Source organism: Lepidothrix coronata, unplaced genomic scaffold, assembly GCF_001604755.1.
Source record: "Lepidothrix coronata isolate B3197 unplaced genomic scaffold, Lepidothrix_coronata-1.0 Scaffold191, whole genome shotgun sequence".
NCBI lineage: Eukaryota > Metazoa > Chordata > Aves > Passeriformes > Pipridae > Lepidothrix > Lepidothrix coronata.
The window spans coordinates 354,250-368,138 of record NW_016690371.1 but is presented as its reverse complement, the minus strand read 5'-3'; the positions used below and the strand labels follow the sequence as shown (position 1 = coordinate 368,138).

The following is a 13,889-nucleotide window of genomic DNA, read 5'->3' as shown; positions in this document are numbered from 1 at the left end:
CACCTGTTCCTTCTGTGCATGTGTATGTTCTGTGTCTGTATAATGTATGTGTGTAAGCCCACAGTAAAGCGTGAATTACATTGGATGTTTGAATCTCAGCTATGGATTGAAATTAAGGACATTTAGTCCCATCCCTTTAGCCACCTGAAACAAGAAGACTGTTGGTAATAACCACCAATCTTTGAATTAAAAGTTCTTCTGCTCTAAAAATAAAGTTCCCATTGTGATTGCTGAATTCATAAAATATGCTTTGCTTTTCTTAAAGGACATTGTGGGGTTTGGTTTGTTTAGAGTTTTGTTGGGGGTTTTTGTTTGTTTTGTTTTGTTGGGTTTTTTTTTTAGTTTTTAATTTACTGCATGCTCTTCATTTGGCATTCTGTCTTTGACAGTTATTACTCACAGCATTTTGGCTGAGACATTTTTCCTGCTAAGGAGAGTAAAAGATATTTTCATTTCACATTCAGGTTTTTGCCTTCTGCCTTTTAGAAGAAGGGCACATCCTGCTATTACTGTGCTTTTACTGCCCTATTAATACAGAAAAAGAGAGGATGGTTAGATCAGATGCAAGACAGAGGAAGCAAGGAAGACAGAAATCTGTCCTTCCAGCTGCTTCCTCGTTGAAAAACCTAGCAGGAAGAGATCCTACTGAGTCACATTCAGTGTGACTAAGTACAAAGTGTTCAGTCCTGTCTTCCAGTGAGCAGGATTTTGTGCTGGCTGTGGCATCTGCTTTTGTCCCAGAGAGCTTTCTCTTGAGAAGATCCAAGCTGTGCTACCCTTCTTTCTCCTTTCTGGCTGGGAATGTTTGTTCTCCTACCTCTGAGAGCTTATGCACATCCACTGCAAAGGATGAAGCAGCTGTAGTGATATTATTCTATTCTGATATTTGTGCTTACACCTTTTTTTTTTTTAACAAAACCTGATCTTTTATTTTTTTGAACAAAAATCTCTGTGATTGTATGCAACTCTGATTATTTCCTCATGGATAATTATCTCCCTGTCTACTAGAATTCATTTTGCAGCTCTTCTCAAGCTTCCAACCAAGCCGTGGATGGAGCAGACCATGTGGCTGGTGGTCTTCAGATTTTTTTGCTGTTTCTCACCTTATAGTCTTCATGACTGCTTATGAATCACTCAAATTTCATGCTTTTTGCAGAGTTCTTAGACCATCAGGTTCTCTAATCCACCTAGCCGATGAATATAATAAGAATTTATGAAGTAAATCTCCAGTATGCTTGACTTCTGACTTTAGGATCAAGCTTCAAGTCAGATGCAGGGTCTGCCTTTGAAGCCTTTAATTTCACAATCTTCCTGGGGATTACCTTTCAAAGTTTTCCAGAAACCTGCTCTCCATGCCCAACAAATTTTTCATTAAGAGTCAAATCACCCCTCCCCTTTTCTTAAGTCATTTAGGGTGAGTGTAAGTGGTCAGGAGGAATTCAGTCACCTTTCCAGTTGTGCTAGAGCTCTGCATTTAGTTCTCCTTGTTAATCATAGCAGCCCGTGGTTGTGCCATGTCACAGAAAATAAATTTCATCGAATTGATTTCGGAGTGCAGGATTGGATAGGTGTCTACAGGAATACTTGATAACCAGCTGCAAGAAGACAGCTTAACCCACGGTAGATTGTCTCACATTACTTGGGGCACACACCTGTCTAAGCTTTGTTTAGATGATAAAAGATATCTTGTTTAATACTACCTTCCTTAGCGTTTGGTTGAGAGTTGCATGTTTTTTCATGCTGCAGAGGCATGTTGCTTTCTCCATAAAACTGCATCTCAGAAGGCCAGATATCCAGATACACTTGTGGCCTGTTTGTTGCTTACTGGGTTGGAACTGGGACTGAGGAGTGGGCAGTACTCAAAATCAGGTCATCAGGAAGTCAATCTGGGAGTTTTAGACAAAACAAGGGTTGGCTCTGTTATTACTATTAGAGATGTTCTCTCCTAAACTAACATAGAAAAGAAGGGTTCCTTATTCTTCCTGCTCTGTCTGTTGACAGCTCACTTCCTGCATACTCATCGTGTTCTTCCTGAGCAGGAAGAACACATCCCGACTGATGATGTGACCAGGTCCTTCCATTTCATGTCTGATCTGTGGTCCATACTTTTAGGCAAATATCCATGTGCTTATGTCTCCAGTGAAAACCATTGGAGGCGTTCAACAGAATTGTTTTCATTTAGGAATGTCTGTTTAAAACAACCCATAGCTGCTCTAATTTCAGCTTTCTGATTTCTCCATAAATTAAGCTCAAGTCAATTCATAACTTCAGATTAGTTATGCTGAAAGGGTGCTTGAATTCACTTGTATCACACTGCATGAAGCGTTGCTCAGCTTTTGAATCAAGCTTAGAGCTTTTACTTTACAAACACATGCTTAGTGCTAAATACGTTTATTTTGAAAGCCATTTCCCAATTGCTCTGTTTAAAAGAAATTTTCTTACTTAACAAAGGCCTGTAGTAGCTGTTCAATTAGTGTGGAGCTGCTTCTAGAGATACCTTCACTGGGACACGCAAGATTGTCTGCTGCATAAACACTCGGCCTTGCCTTCATATGCTGACATGGCTTTTTGGTCATTAGGTATGGCAGGCTCTGCTCAGCAACAATTCCAGCTCCTTGGCATTCTGCTTATCAACCTGCTGTCAGAAAATCTTTGCTACTGCATATGCTGGGTGAAGAGAGACACGCAGCAATAAAAAAATTCCTTACTTGTCATTTTGTTGATCACAGCCCTCTTTTCTCTCATCCTGCAACTTTTCTTGCACCTCCACGAAAAACGCTTATTGGATTTCTAATTTTTTTAGTTTTACTGATTTACTTTCTCTTTCTTGCTTCACTTTCTTTTTCTTCAAAGATGCAATAACTGAGGAACAGTGCAGATAAAATGCTTGATTTGACAAATATTTGCCTCTCTTTCCTTATATGTGGATCCACAATGCTGTCAGTAATAGATATTAGATATAATGGAAGAAGATGAGACAGGATCGTTGAAACAGAAGTATTCGTGAGTAACCTTAATTGTGTTTTGTGTTTTCTTTTGTTCCAACACTTCTTTTTCTTCTTTTTTTTTTTTTTACCCTCCCCTTAATCCTTGCAGAATTATGGCTGGTCAGACTTCTGATAAATCAGTATGATTTATGTACTTATGATGTTATAAACCCCATTTAGGAGTTGTCTGAATGTGAGCAGAGTTAAATGAGAAACCCAAATGTGGATTTTAACAGTTCTGAAAAGAGGACAGTTACAATTTTGTGTTCCACGTCAGCTTCTTACAACTTGCTTGCAAAGAAGAGCGTATATCAAATACACAGCTACTACAATGAAAAATAATATCTGAGAACGAACAATGATAAAATTAAGTGAGGGAAATTTTTATGATTAAAAGTAAGCATCCTGTTTTCTGGAGAATGAATGTACAGATGGCGAGGGATTGGGGGTGGTGTGTGGAAGCATTATATTGACTGGGGTGAAACACATTAAGTCCTTCTGTTGATTTTGATTCCCATTACCAATTTTTCATGAGTCTCACCAAAGACCGGTGTTTGGTGAGTGGCCGGTAAAGAATCCAGTGTTCACTGTCCTTTCATGTGTAATGACATGTTCCTGTACTTAGTGAGGGTGGTGAAAAAAGTGGTTCCAAAATGAAGACAACGATGGTACAATTGTAGAACTCCTGAACGAGTGCTTGTTCCTGTTTGCTCTTACAGTACTCGGGGAGGTGGCTGGGGATGAGGTGAAGCCACCAGCTCCCGTACCGATGGCTCTGTGTTCCTGCTGCAGAAGATGCTTGTGCTGCGTGGCCCTTAATGCATGCTGCTGCGTGGTGCTGGACACCACTCCCCTTTTCCCTGCATGATTACCTGTGCAAGCATAAACGTCTTGGGGCTGTTACTTACGTGGCAAGAACTGTTGTGCAAAGGAAAATGAACACACTGAAAGCAAATGACAAAATATTTAGCTGACACAGTTATGTTATTTCAAGGAATATGACTGAGAATAACAAATAATGACTAATACTGAGATAATCTGCCTCAGCAATTTGTACATGTATACCCACTCCTGGTAAAGAAGCATAAATTTGTTTTTTGAAAGCATGAATTTATTAACCTTTAAACTTTGAAGAATTGACATGTCTTTCTTCTACATTAATGTTTCAAATCCAATTTCATTTTCTGGTTTTGATTTTTTAATGACACTGGAATATTGTTGGGGATTTTCTTGAGCAAGCTCAAGAAAAATACCTTATAGGCTGTGTGTATTCATTCTGTCTTAGACAGTATGTGGGGAAAAGGAAGAACAGTTCCTGTCTCATCTACTGCAATTACCATGTGTAACTTCACCACCTTTGTCATGCAGATCGGTCACCCGAGCATTCCATGCTATCATTCTCTAAATAGAAGGAAAGGACATATTTCCCCTTACCTTCCTTCCCTTCCATAAAAGGCAAAAAACCCAATAGGCTTCGTTTACAAAGTTCTTTGTTCTATTAAACACAGTTGACAGCGTTTCTCTCTGGCTGCCAGACCAAATCAGGAGATCCTTTGCATTGTCTCAGGTGTGTGCCTCTGAACAGCTGACCTTTCCGTCGCTTAACAGAGCAAGCAGGGAAGTGCTTAGAGGGCAGAGCATCATTGGCTTATACTTTGTCAGAGTGGTTGTGCTTGTTTAAAGGTAAACTGGCAGGAGAAATGAACCCAACTCAAAAGAGATTATAAGTCAGGGTTATAATTTAATAAAAGTAATACAATAAATACAATTATATGGACAAACAATTGGTTTTAACCCACAAAACCCAGATGTATAACCCAGCACCCTGGGGCACAAACGGAATGGTGTTCTTTGGCCCCCATGCTGAGCCCCACGTGGTCCCCCTGAGTCCAAAGTAAAAGGAAAGGAAAACCTATTGGTGAGAGCGCTGGTCGCAGTCTGGTCGAAGTTCTGGTCCTCCTCTGGATCCAATGAGTAGGCCCAGAAGTTCCAAGACCCCAAGATTATACACACTCAGGTTGGAGTACTGGGAATGCCCAGTACCTCCCCCAGGGTGGGGAGTTCCACAGTGGGTGATTGTGAGTCATGAGATATTTTTGGAATCCTTGGTGGCTCATTAGCAGCCATGACTCCTCAGGCTGGGTGTGGAGGTGCTAATGACTCCCTGGAGGAGAGTTATAGAGTTATCACACTGGAGTCATTGGTGTGAGGATGGGAACATGCTCCTATCTCACAGGCTTCTTAACACCCCGATTATAACCTGGGGGGTCAGATGTCCTCTGGGCAGCTGCTGCAAATGGTATATTGTTAACAGTTGCTGGGAAATGACAAAGAGGATGTAGAATACACAGTTTGGGTTACGCCCACACAGTGATGGTCCCAGCTGCTCTAACTAGGGCAGTGGTCCATCCTGGTTCGTTTGCCTAGGACCACAAATTGTTGGTGGAGAGAACAATCCAGAATAAAGAACAAAAATTAAATTGCCAAATAATAGCTCAAAATAGAAAGCTCTGTAAACTTAAAATGGATTCCCCTTTTTTTTGTCCCTGCCATTTTAAGCTGTTTAGAAACTATTTGTTTCCTGCTTTGAATGGAGTTAATTTTATCACAACTGTTTATTTTTGTTTTAACAGCTTTAGTTTACACAGCCCTTTATCATCCCTAACTATCTTTCTGATTTAGAATCTTGGTTTGATGCCAGCACAACTCTGAGAGGCCATTGGTGAATTAAGTCTGTTATTGTGGTCTCTTTTTAATCCCTCTTTGAGGTAATCTGTTTTGGTACATTTCAGAATGTTGCTCTCAAAAGACCTGTAGCTGCTATAGCAGGAGTGTGGTGTGTTTGGAATGTCTTGAGAAAACGAATCTCTCTTATATACCCATAGAGGAGAAAATGTGTGTGAAGTGCGAAATTCCTCCAGATAGTGTTGAGAGAATTTAATTTTCATGAATACTAAATTAGCTTGCATTTGTAAGGAGCATGAATCAACAAAGAATCAGAGCTCTGAGCATTTTTAAATAGCCTTATGTCAGTAGTCCCTTATCTTAGACCAGCCAAAAGCTGGGAACAGTTGGGCCCTGGGAATTTTAACTTCTTGCTGGTGATGCTGCCCTTGTTCAGAACTTGCTAGAAAAGTGCACCCAATACTTAGATTTGAGCTCTACCTTGTGGTGCTATAGATGATTCAGCATCAGTAAATCTAGGTGAAAGAACAGTGGTTTTGCTTACAGAGATAGAAAAGGGGAGTGATACCCCAAAAGACTTACGTCCTGAGAAATATTAAAGATCTGAAAAAATTTCCTGCTATTAAGCCTGACGTGATAGTAGGCACATTAGTGAGCACCTCATCGATGTCAGCTCTCCAAATGCTGACAGAGAGGTGACAGATTCTAGAGAAGTTCCTGTTAAAAAAAAAAAAAGGTAACAAAAAATAGTGAGAGGCCTGGCAACTGTAGCTTTTATCCTATACTGGCTGTATTTGAAGTATTTAATAACTGGGCTTTAAAGAGAAGCAAGCTCAAGTTTTCTGAGGGTAGCAGTTTGCTGAGCTGTTGGCTTACCTTGGTGCTCAAGTGCATCACTGTGGTAGACCACAGCTGTTTCAGGCTGTGTAGCTGTGCTGGTCAGCACACTGTGACAGCTGAAATGGTCTCAGTTTTTAATGTTCATTTAGCAACCTGACTTCCCTGCTAGCTGTAGCTCTTCATGAAGAAAATTTCATCTTTAAAATTCATAATGACAGTCTGTGTCGCTCAGGTTCCTGCTTAGATCCCAGCTCTATCCATGGGCTACATTTGTCTTTTGGAGAAACTGTCCATCTAGATATATTCTCCTACTAAGCTGTTTGCAGCTGTTTGCACTTTTCATAAAAGTCCATGAAAAGCTAAACAAAATACCATGTGATTGGAAGAGTGACATTCTTCTGTTCTTAAGAGGAGAGATCACCTGAGCCATCAGCCATCCCTTCCTTGCATAGGTAGGGCTGGGAAGGCCAGTGCAGCTGCACTTGGCAGGATTGAGCTCAGAGTATTGATGACACATACATGCTGAGATACCTTTCTCTCTCCCCCTCTCTCTTTCTTTCTCCCTTTCTCTCTCTTTTTCTTTATATATATCAGGGAACAACCCAATGAAAAAGAATATATGAGGAGACAATTTTTCAGGCAAGGGTGGACATAGTGTTGCAAATCCTTGCCTGCACGTTCTTCATCTGTACAAATCAGAGTTGTATATCTCATGTTCCTTGGGAGGAAGGTAAGAGAGTCTCCTTAGCATGTCTTTAATAGTAAGAGCATGTTAGGCTATTTTCTGCAGGACTGTTTTGTACTTAAACACTGCATTATTCTTTGTTAATGTTATTGCAGATCTTTATCTGATTTGTTCTCAGTTTCCACTGCATATAGTTCTCCTCTTCTTTCACCTTTGTCTCTAGACCTCAGCCGTGTTGGGATAACAGCAAGAGCAGACTAGTTCTTGTAAAAGCCAGGGCTTTTATTCTTACTGATTTGTTTAAGTACAGAGTATTTCTCAGTTTCTGTCAGTCAAAAAATAATAAATCAGGTCATTTTCTCAGTTGATCAGGAAGAACTCTTTTAACTCCAAAGGAGCTTTGTGTCTGACCACTCAAATGCAGTTTAGTTTGGACAGGCCTTGCTTCAATCCATTCTGTCCTCATTAAAAAAAAAGAAACAAAAAAAGAAGAAAAAGAAATGCTATGTTGCTTTCATTAGGACTGTATACTGAGACAGAGCTCTGTGGCAGCATAGAGAATGAAATGGCTCTTGGATTGTCATCAAGCACAGATGGGTGATGCTTGGGAAATCTGTTTTAAGCCTGAGGTGAGGCTTCTGATACAAGGTGTGATGTCTCATCACAGAAGAATGGTCATAAAAGCTGAAAATGCCATAATGAAGAACAAGTGATTGCCCAGAAAGAAACAAAAGCTTTATTCTTATTAGAGCCCCTTGAGGTTTTTGGTCTTTCTTTCATGCAGACTTCAAAGATCTGGAAGTCCATGTGAGACCTGTTGAGTAATTCTCGTAACTACTTCCATATATTAATTCCATCCACTGGCCAAGTTCCAAATCCTCTTCTCCCACAATTAGGGATGCAAAAAACCTGTTATAATTACCTGTTTTAAAGATAGCTTCTCTGTTCATTTCAGCAGTGGCTAAGAGCAGTCATGGATTCCACAAGTCACTGATTCCACAAGTCAGTTACTTGTGGAGGGAGGTCTTTGCACTTCTCCTTCCCTCCGTCACAGAGTAGTTAAAGGAGATTTTGGGAAGGATGGCAGAAGGAACCTTTGCTGGAGCGTAATTTTGCTATCCCATATCAAGATTTTTTGTTCAGCAAAAAGATGATGATCACTGCAATTTGAGTTTTTTGAGCTGTGGATGTTTTATACTCAGAAAAAATTATTTGGAACTCAGTACAGTCAGTTGCTGACCATTCCCTTTGCATTTAAAAGTGGTAAATAAAGTTAGTTCTGGCCTCTCTCTCAGCTGGGGCCCTAGTTACTGATATTTTGCAGAGCTGGGGAGGGTCCAGCTAGTAGAATGTACAACTTCTACCTAAGTCACAGCAAGGTGAGGGAATAAGAAAAGGGCAGTGACTTTGCCATATTGCCCAAAGAGATTTATACTTTTCTGGCTTAATTAACCCTTGCATCTCTGAGTGCTTTTGCTGGAAACATTGTAGAACGACTCTGCTTCGATGACCACTCCTCTTCTGCCAACCACAGCACAGAGCAGGATGGCAGTGAATGCTTGAATTCCCTGGTTACTGCTTTCCTGAGGTCTGGAATAGAAGTAGTGCACAGAATTTGTAGGCATACAACCATTCTAACTACCATAATAAACAAGTGACACCACATTTGAAGTTTTCCCCGAGCCCCTTCTTCAAAAAATAAAGATCCAAGTAAAAATATCAAGACTTTTGCATATTTAAGAAAAGAATTGTAATAGAATTATTTGATATTCATTTAAATTCCAATCCTGCACATCTTATGGAACAAATAACTTGTTCAGTGCTATCTAAATTGAATGTCTGAAGAAATAGAAATGTTACTGATGTTCAACAGGTAGACGGCAGCCACTTAGGTGGCCAGAGGGCCAAAACATTTTGCTTAGTCTTTAGTCCTTCTGTTTCTTTCTAATTGGGAACTTTCTCTGATTCTGCCTTTATGCTCCTTTCATGTTTCCGATACAGAAAATCTCTGGGTGGCATATGATGTCTTTTCTGCTTTTAGCTAAAAGTCCTGATTCCCAGTTTCATTTTCTAGCAGCACACAGGTGTTGAAACCCATTTAACAGATGAGCCTCTTGTGTCTTGGATCATGAAGTTGTACCTGTAGGCCTTAGGACTTGCACCGGTTTCTGTAGTTCATCTGTACTGGCAGCCTTTTATGATGAAAATCTATTGTGATCTCTTTGTGGACCTTGATATAAAAATAATTAAGAAGATAAGCTTGAAATTCTTCTTTCTTTGCCTTGTAAGATCCGCACCTGTGGTACCGTGAGTGGTTGTGAGGGGAATGTGAGGATTTGAGTTTCTTATTATTAGGTAGAATTAGTACTGTAGTAGCAGCAATTTCTGTGGTTTTCCTGGAAACATAGTTAAGTCAATCTGTAGTGTAGGGAGGAAGATTTAAACGGTCTAGGGGAGGAAACTTCAGTGGGTCACTTTGGCTGCCAGTGGCTGTTTGGCCTGATGCTGCACTTGTCTGTAAAGTGGCTGAGACATCACCTTATTGCATCTGTGGCCTCTGCTATACAAGCAGCAGATATTTTCAGATAAGTGCAGATAAATTTTCCTGTTCACTGGGAGAAGTAATGCAAATCAGAATGTCAGTTTTGATTTGTCATATTCCTAGAGGATAGTGTGCATGGGTGCTTTTCTTATGAGGCTGTCTATGCTGCAAATAGGTTTAATTTTCAGCAGGGACAGTATTATGCAGCTTATTTGATTGCAAATTTGTTTGAACAGCTTTCAGCTTTATATTTCCCAGTTAGGTAATGTAGCTTTAGATACTAATTGCATAATTGGCTTGAGTCACACAGATTTAAGGTACAATGTGCCTGGTCTGACTGTTTGTTAGCTTTAAGTGGCTTTATACAATAGGTGCCCTACAACTGAATTTAACTCTTTTGTTGAGTTCTCTTCCAAATAATTTTTGTCTGAAGAAGAAGGATTTTCTTGGTACTCAAGGAATGACCATCCCTGTTCCTGAAGTTCTGATGCTGGAGTATGCATGTTTTGTGGATTGGTGTAATTTCTAGCTGGTACACCAATATGATGAAATAAAGTGATTTTTAAAACTCAAAAGTGAGTGCATGGCACAGAGAGCATCTTCTCTACGTGTTTCTTGTGGTTTCACTTTCCTCTAGAGGATAGTGGGAGGGATCATTTTCCAGTCACAATTTGCTAACAGTGAGCTTTACACTTAAGATTCGTTCTTTCATCCCTCCATTTCACAGGCCTGAAAGATGCTACAGGCTCTGAGAGTGATGGTGGTGACTCTTGCAGTACAAAATCGGAAGGAGCCAACGGAGGCACGACAATCCAGCCCAAGAAGGTCAAAGGTGTTGGCTTTGGAGATATCTTCAAAGATAAACCCATAAAGCTACGACCAAGGTCAATAGAAGTTGAAAATGACTTTCTCCCAGTAGATAAGGTATGTGGCATTTCTTAATTCTCTCTTGGTGTTGGTTTAAAGAAGTTTTCATGTGAAAGTTCTAAATTCTGTCACTGATCAAAACTTGAAGCTTTATGGTCATTATTTCCTAATCTTTCTGTAGAGAAGATTCTGCCTTTTTTTTTTCTTTTGCTTCACAACAGAAAGTGAATTTCAGTGAGGTTAGCTGCCTGCTCCAAAAATGAAAAATAAAATAACAAGTTAATCAATCTAAGCTATGTTCTTTAGGGAAACAAACAAAAAAGTGCATGGTTTCCTAATGAATTAACAACTAAAGAAAAATCCATTAAATTCTTTCTTTAAGTGAACAGTTAGATTTGAATAGAGTTACTAATATGCTCAGAAGTGTTAGGAGGCTTCCACAGTCTCGAATTTGCTATGGGCATAGTTTCATGATGCATTTTATTTGCCTCCATGGTGATTTTAAGAAGCTCCTAGGCAGCTGCTCTTGGCCCCTGATGGCAACTTCTCACTTCTGAGTCATGCTTGCCCAGTTGTCTATAGAACCAGCCACTACAGGAATTACATTTTTGGCCTGCAAGCTTTGGGGTTTTTTTCAGCCTAGATCGTTTCAGTGATCTGATTTATAGCTCAGCACCTACCCTGGTATGCACCCTGAGTTACAGGAGAAGGGAAGGTCCTGCAGAGCCGTGGTGGAAACTGTTAATTATGCTGAGGGAGATTTGGTTAATATTTTGCAGGAGACCATTTTTCAGTCTCTGTAAGGAGGGTAGTGAAGAGCTGGGATAATAATCTAAATAAAGGAAAAACCTAGACTGTATTACTTATTGACCACTCTTGACTTTTTCAAAACTTGCATGGTACCCTGCTTGCCTTCTGTTTCTAGGTGCAAACTTCTGATTTTGGCTTTGTTCATGTGCAGGGAACAGCTGAGCTGTATTCCAATGGCACCTCATCAAAGAAGTCCCCCTGGAATATAAGATAAGGACAGGTCAGGCCTGGTGGTGTTCACTGAGTAGTAGCTAATGAACCTTCCTCCTGCCAGGTTCAGGGAATGGGGTAGAGAGCAGCGAAGTCAGCTTTTCATGGAGCCATGAGAGTATCTCTCTGCAGCATGTTTATTTGTGACCCTGACAGCATCACAGTGTTTAAGGTGCGACTGGGCTTTATGAAAACTTGCAAGTGAGCTGAAAAAGGATTTTTACTAGAACATGAACTTACTTAATAAAAGGGTTCTTGTTATTTTTTAACCCATTTTGGAGGACATTTGGTTTTGTAATTTGATGGCTGCTTGTGATACTTTACTTACGACAACAAGTATTTCCTTACAAGTCTTGTGTAAGCAGAGTTACTTTGTATATAGGAAGCAGCTGATAGCAGGCAGACTTAAATTCATGCATGGCTGTACTTAAGCCTGTGTTTTTTCCCTGGGACATTAAAAAGTCTTGTAGCTTCAGCAAATATGTATTTTAGTAATGCAGTTCTACAAAAGGTGAGCTGTTTTAAATTATTAATTTTCTGCATGTAGGTATGTAAACAAAATATGCAGTGCAGGAAGAAACTCACCTAAAATAAACATACTATTACAATTTACATTATAATAGTATTTATAATGGTGTGTAACATAGACATGCACTTGTAAGGCACTGACCATAATTCAAGTGTTGCACAAAATTCAGTTCTTCTAAGTCTGATATAGGGAGATTAGAATTTACAAATGATAACGCCCTGTTAATGTCACATGAAGGATTTCTTTTGTTGCAGTTTACTATAATTGTAGTTATCTCTATAGTAGTGATTTTAAGTGGGAACTGACTAAAATAAATTCCATATCCCTTGAACTCTGGAGTCCTTTGTTTTAATGTGTTCACAACGTGCTTATGAAGTCGCTTTCATTTCTTGAAGGAAAGTCTTACTCCACTTTATAATAATGAGAAGTCTTACCTTTGTTTTTCACAAACAACAAATAGGTTTGTTACCCAGCAGAAAAGTGAATATAGCATTTCCAGGAAACAGAAAAAAAATTTCATCCTGCCCACAGAACTTCCTTCCTATGTCTTCAAATTTCTCCTAAAGTTGGCATGGTTAGCAGAAAATAATGGCTTCATTTTGTGAACACCATCCATTTTTTGTGTTTTAAATGTGTACGTAACTAAAACCAACACTTTGCTGTTGTTGCTTTTGTCCTGTCTTAGGTTTAGGTTAACCTTTGAGAGGTGCCATTCAGAGTCTCCAGCACTGTGGTCTTTGCCTAGTAACAGCACCAAAACATGAATCAGTGACACAACATTCTATTACCACTGCAGACCATTAACCTCCCCAAATACTTGTCTCCTGGCTGCAAGAAATTTCTCCCTTGTCATTGCCGTGTGATTTGCCATTTGATGCTGTCTGTGGGGGAATCCTGCATTAAATTTGCCATTCCATGCAAGGTCATATTTAGGTTGAGAGCTCTGCATACTGGTTCCAAAGTGTTGCAATGATCCTGCAGAGTGCCAAATCGATACATATTTTTCTCTAGCAATGTAGTTTTTAAAGGGATCTTTGCCCTGGTATGTGTCTTGCTCCTTTACAAGTAGCCTCGGTTTTTCAATAACTTGTAATCTTTTGAAGAAGTAGAAACAATGCTTATCTCAATTTCTTTTTTTAAAGTGCTTTCTGAAGTTTGGAGACCCTAAAACTTTCTATTGCTTCCTCTTGATACAGTTATTGATGAAATATTACTGTAATGATACTGCTACATTTTTGATTTAAAATTTCCTAACAATTGCTTTTTAAATAGCATCAGTAAATTACTGTGAGGATTTTATAATGTGGAATTTTTTATAACATGATAATTCCTATGGAAAATGTCAGTCCCATTTACATAGGAATCAACAGGGTCTTATTTTGTTGGTGTTATCACTTCATATTCTAATATGTTTTCGATTTTATGAATCACAAATTTAGATCATATTTCACACAGAATTAATGGGATGCTAAGAAGGCTTTTACACAAATATTGGCAGGAATATGAGGGCAGAAAGGTTTGCTGCCAGTAGAACAGAAGCAGATGCCACTAGGCTCTCCCGTAAATCATTGGGCAGTTTGATGTAGTTCAAGTGTTTGCCCAGTGGTAACAATGTAGGATATAGTGGCCCTTGTCTTTTAAGGTGATCAATAGACTCTCAATAAAAGGCAAAACTGAGGAATTGCATGAAACCTCATTGGTTTTATTGGTGTGCAGAATTAATTGCTTAGCTGT

At 39.4% G+C, this 13,889-nt stretch overlaps 1 protein-coding gene across 7 annotated transcripts in view; it reads left to right on the top strand.

The window, feature by feature from the left end:
• The window catches only part of SH3KBP1 (SH3 domain containing kinase binding protein 1), a 215,106-nt gene that overhangs the window by 118,876 nt on the left and 82,341 nt on the right, over nt 1–13,889 (top strand). For all 7 annotated transcript variants that reach the window (XR_001877520.1, XM_017831489.1, XM_017831488.1 and 4 more), the window contains one exon: nt 10,467–10,663. Coding sequence is in view for 6 of the 7 variants with exons in the window: in XM_017831489.1 (XP_017686978.1) it covers nt 10,467–10,663 (197 nt within the window). In the remaining variant the exon portion in view is untranslated. The remainder of the gene's footprint in view (nt 1–10,466; nt 10,664–13,889) is intronic.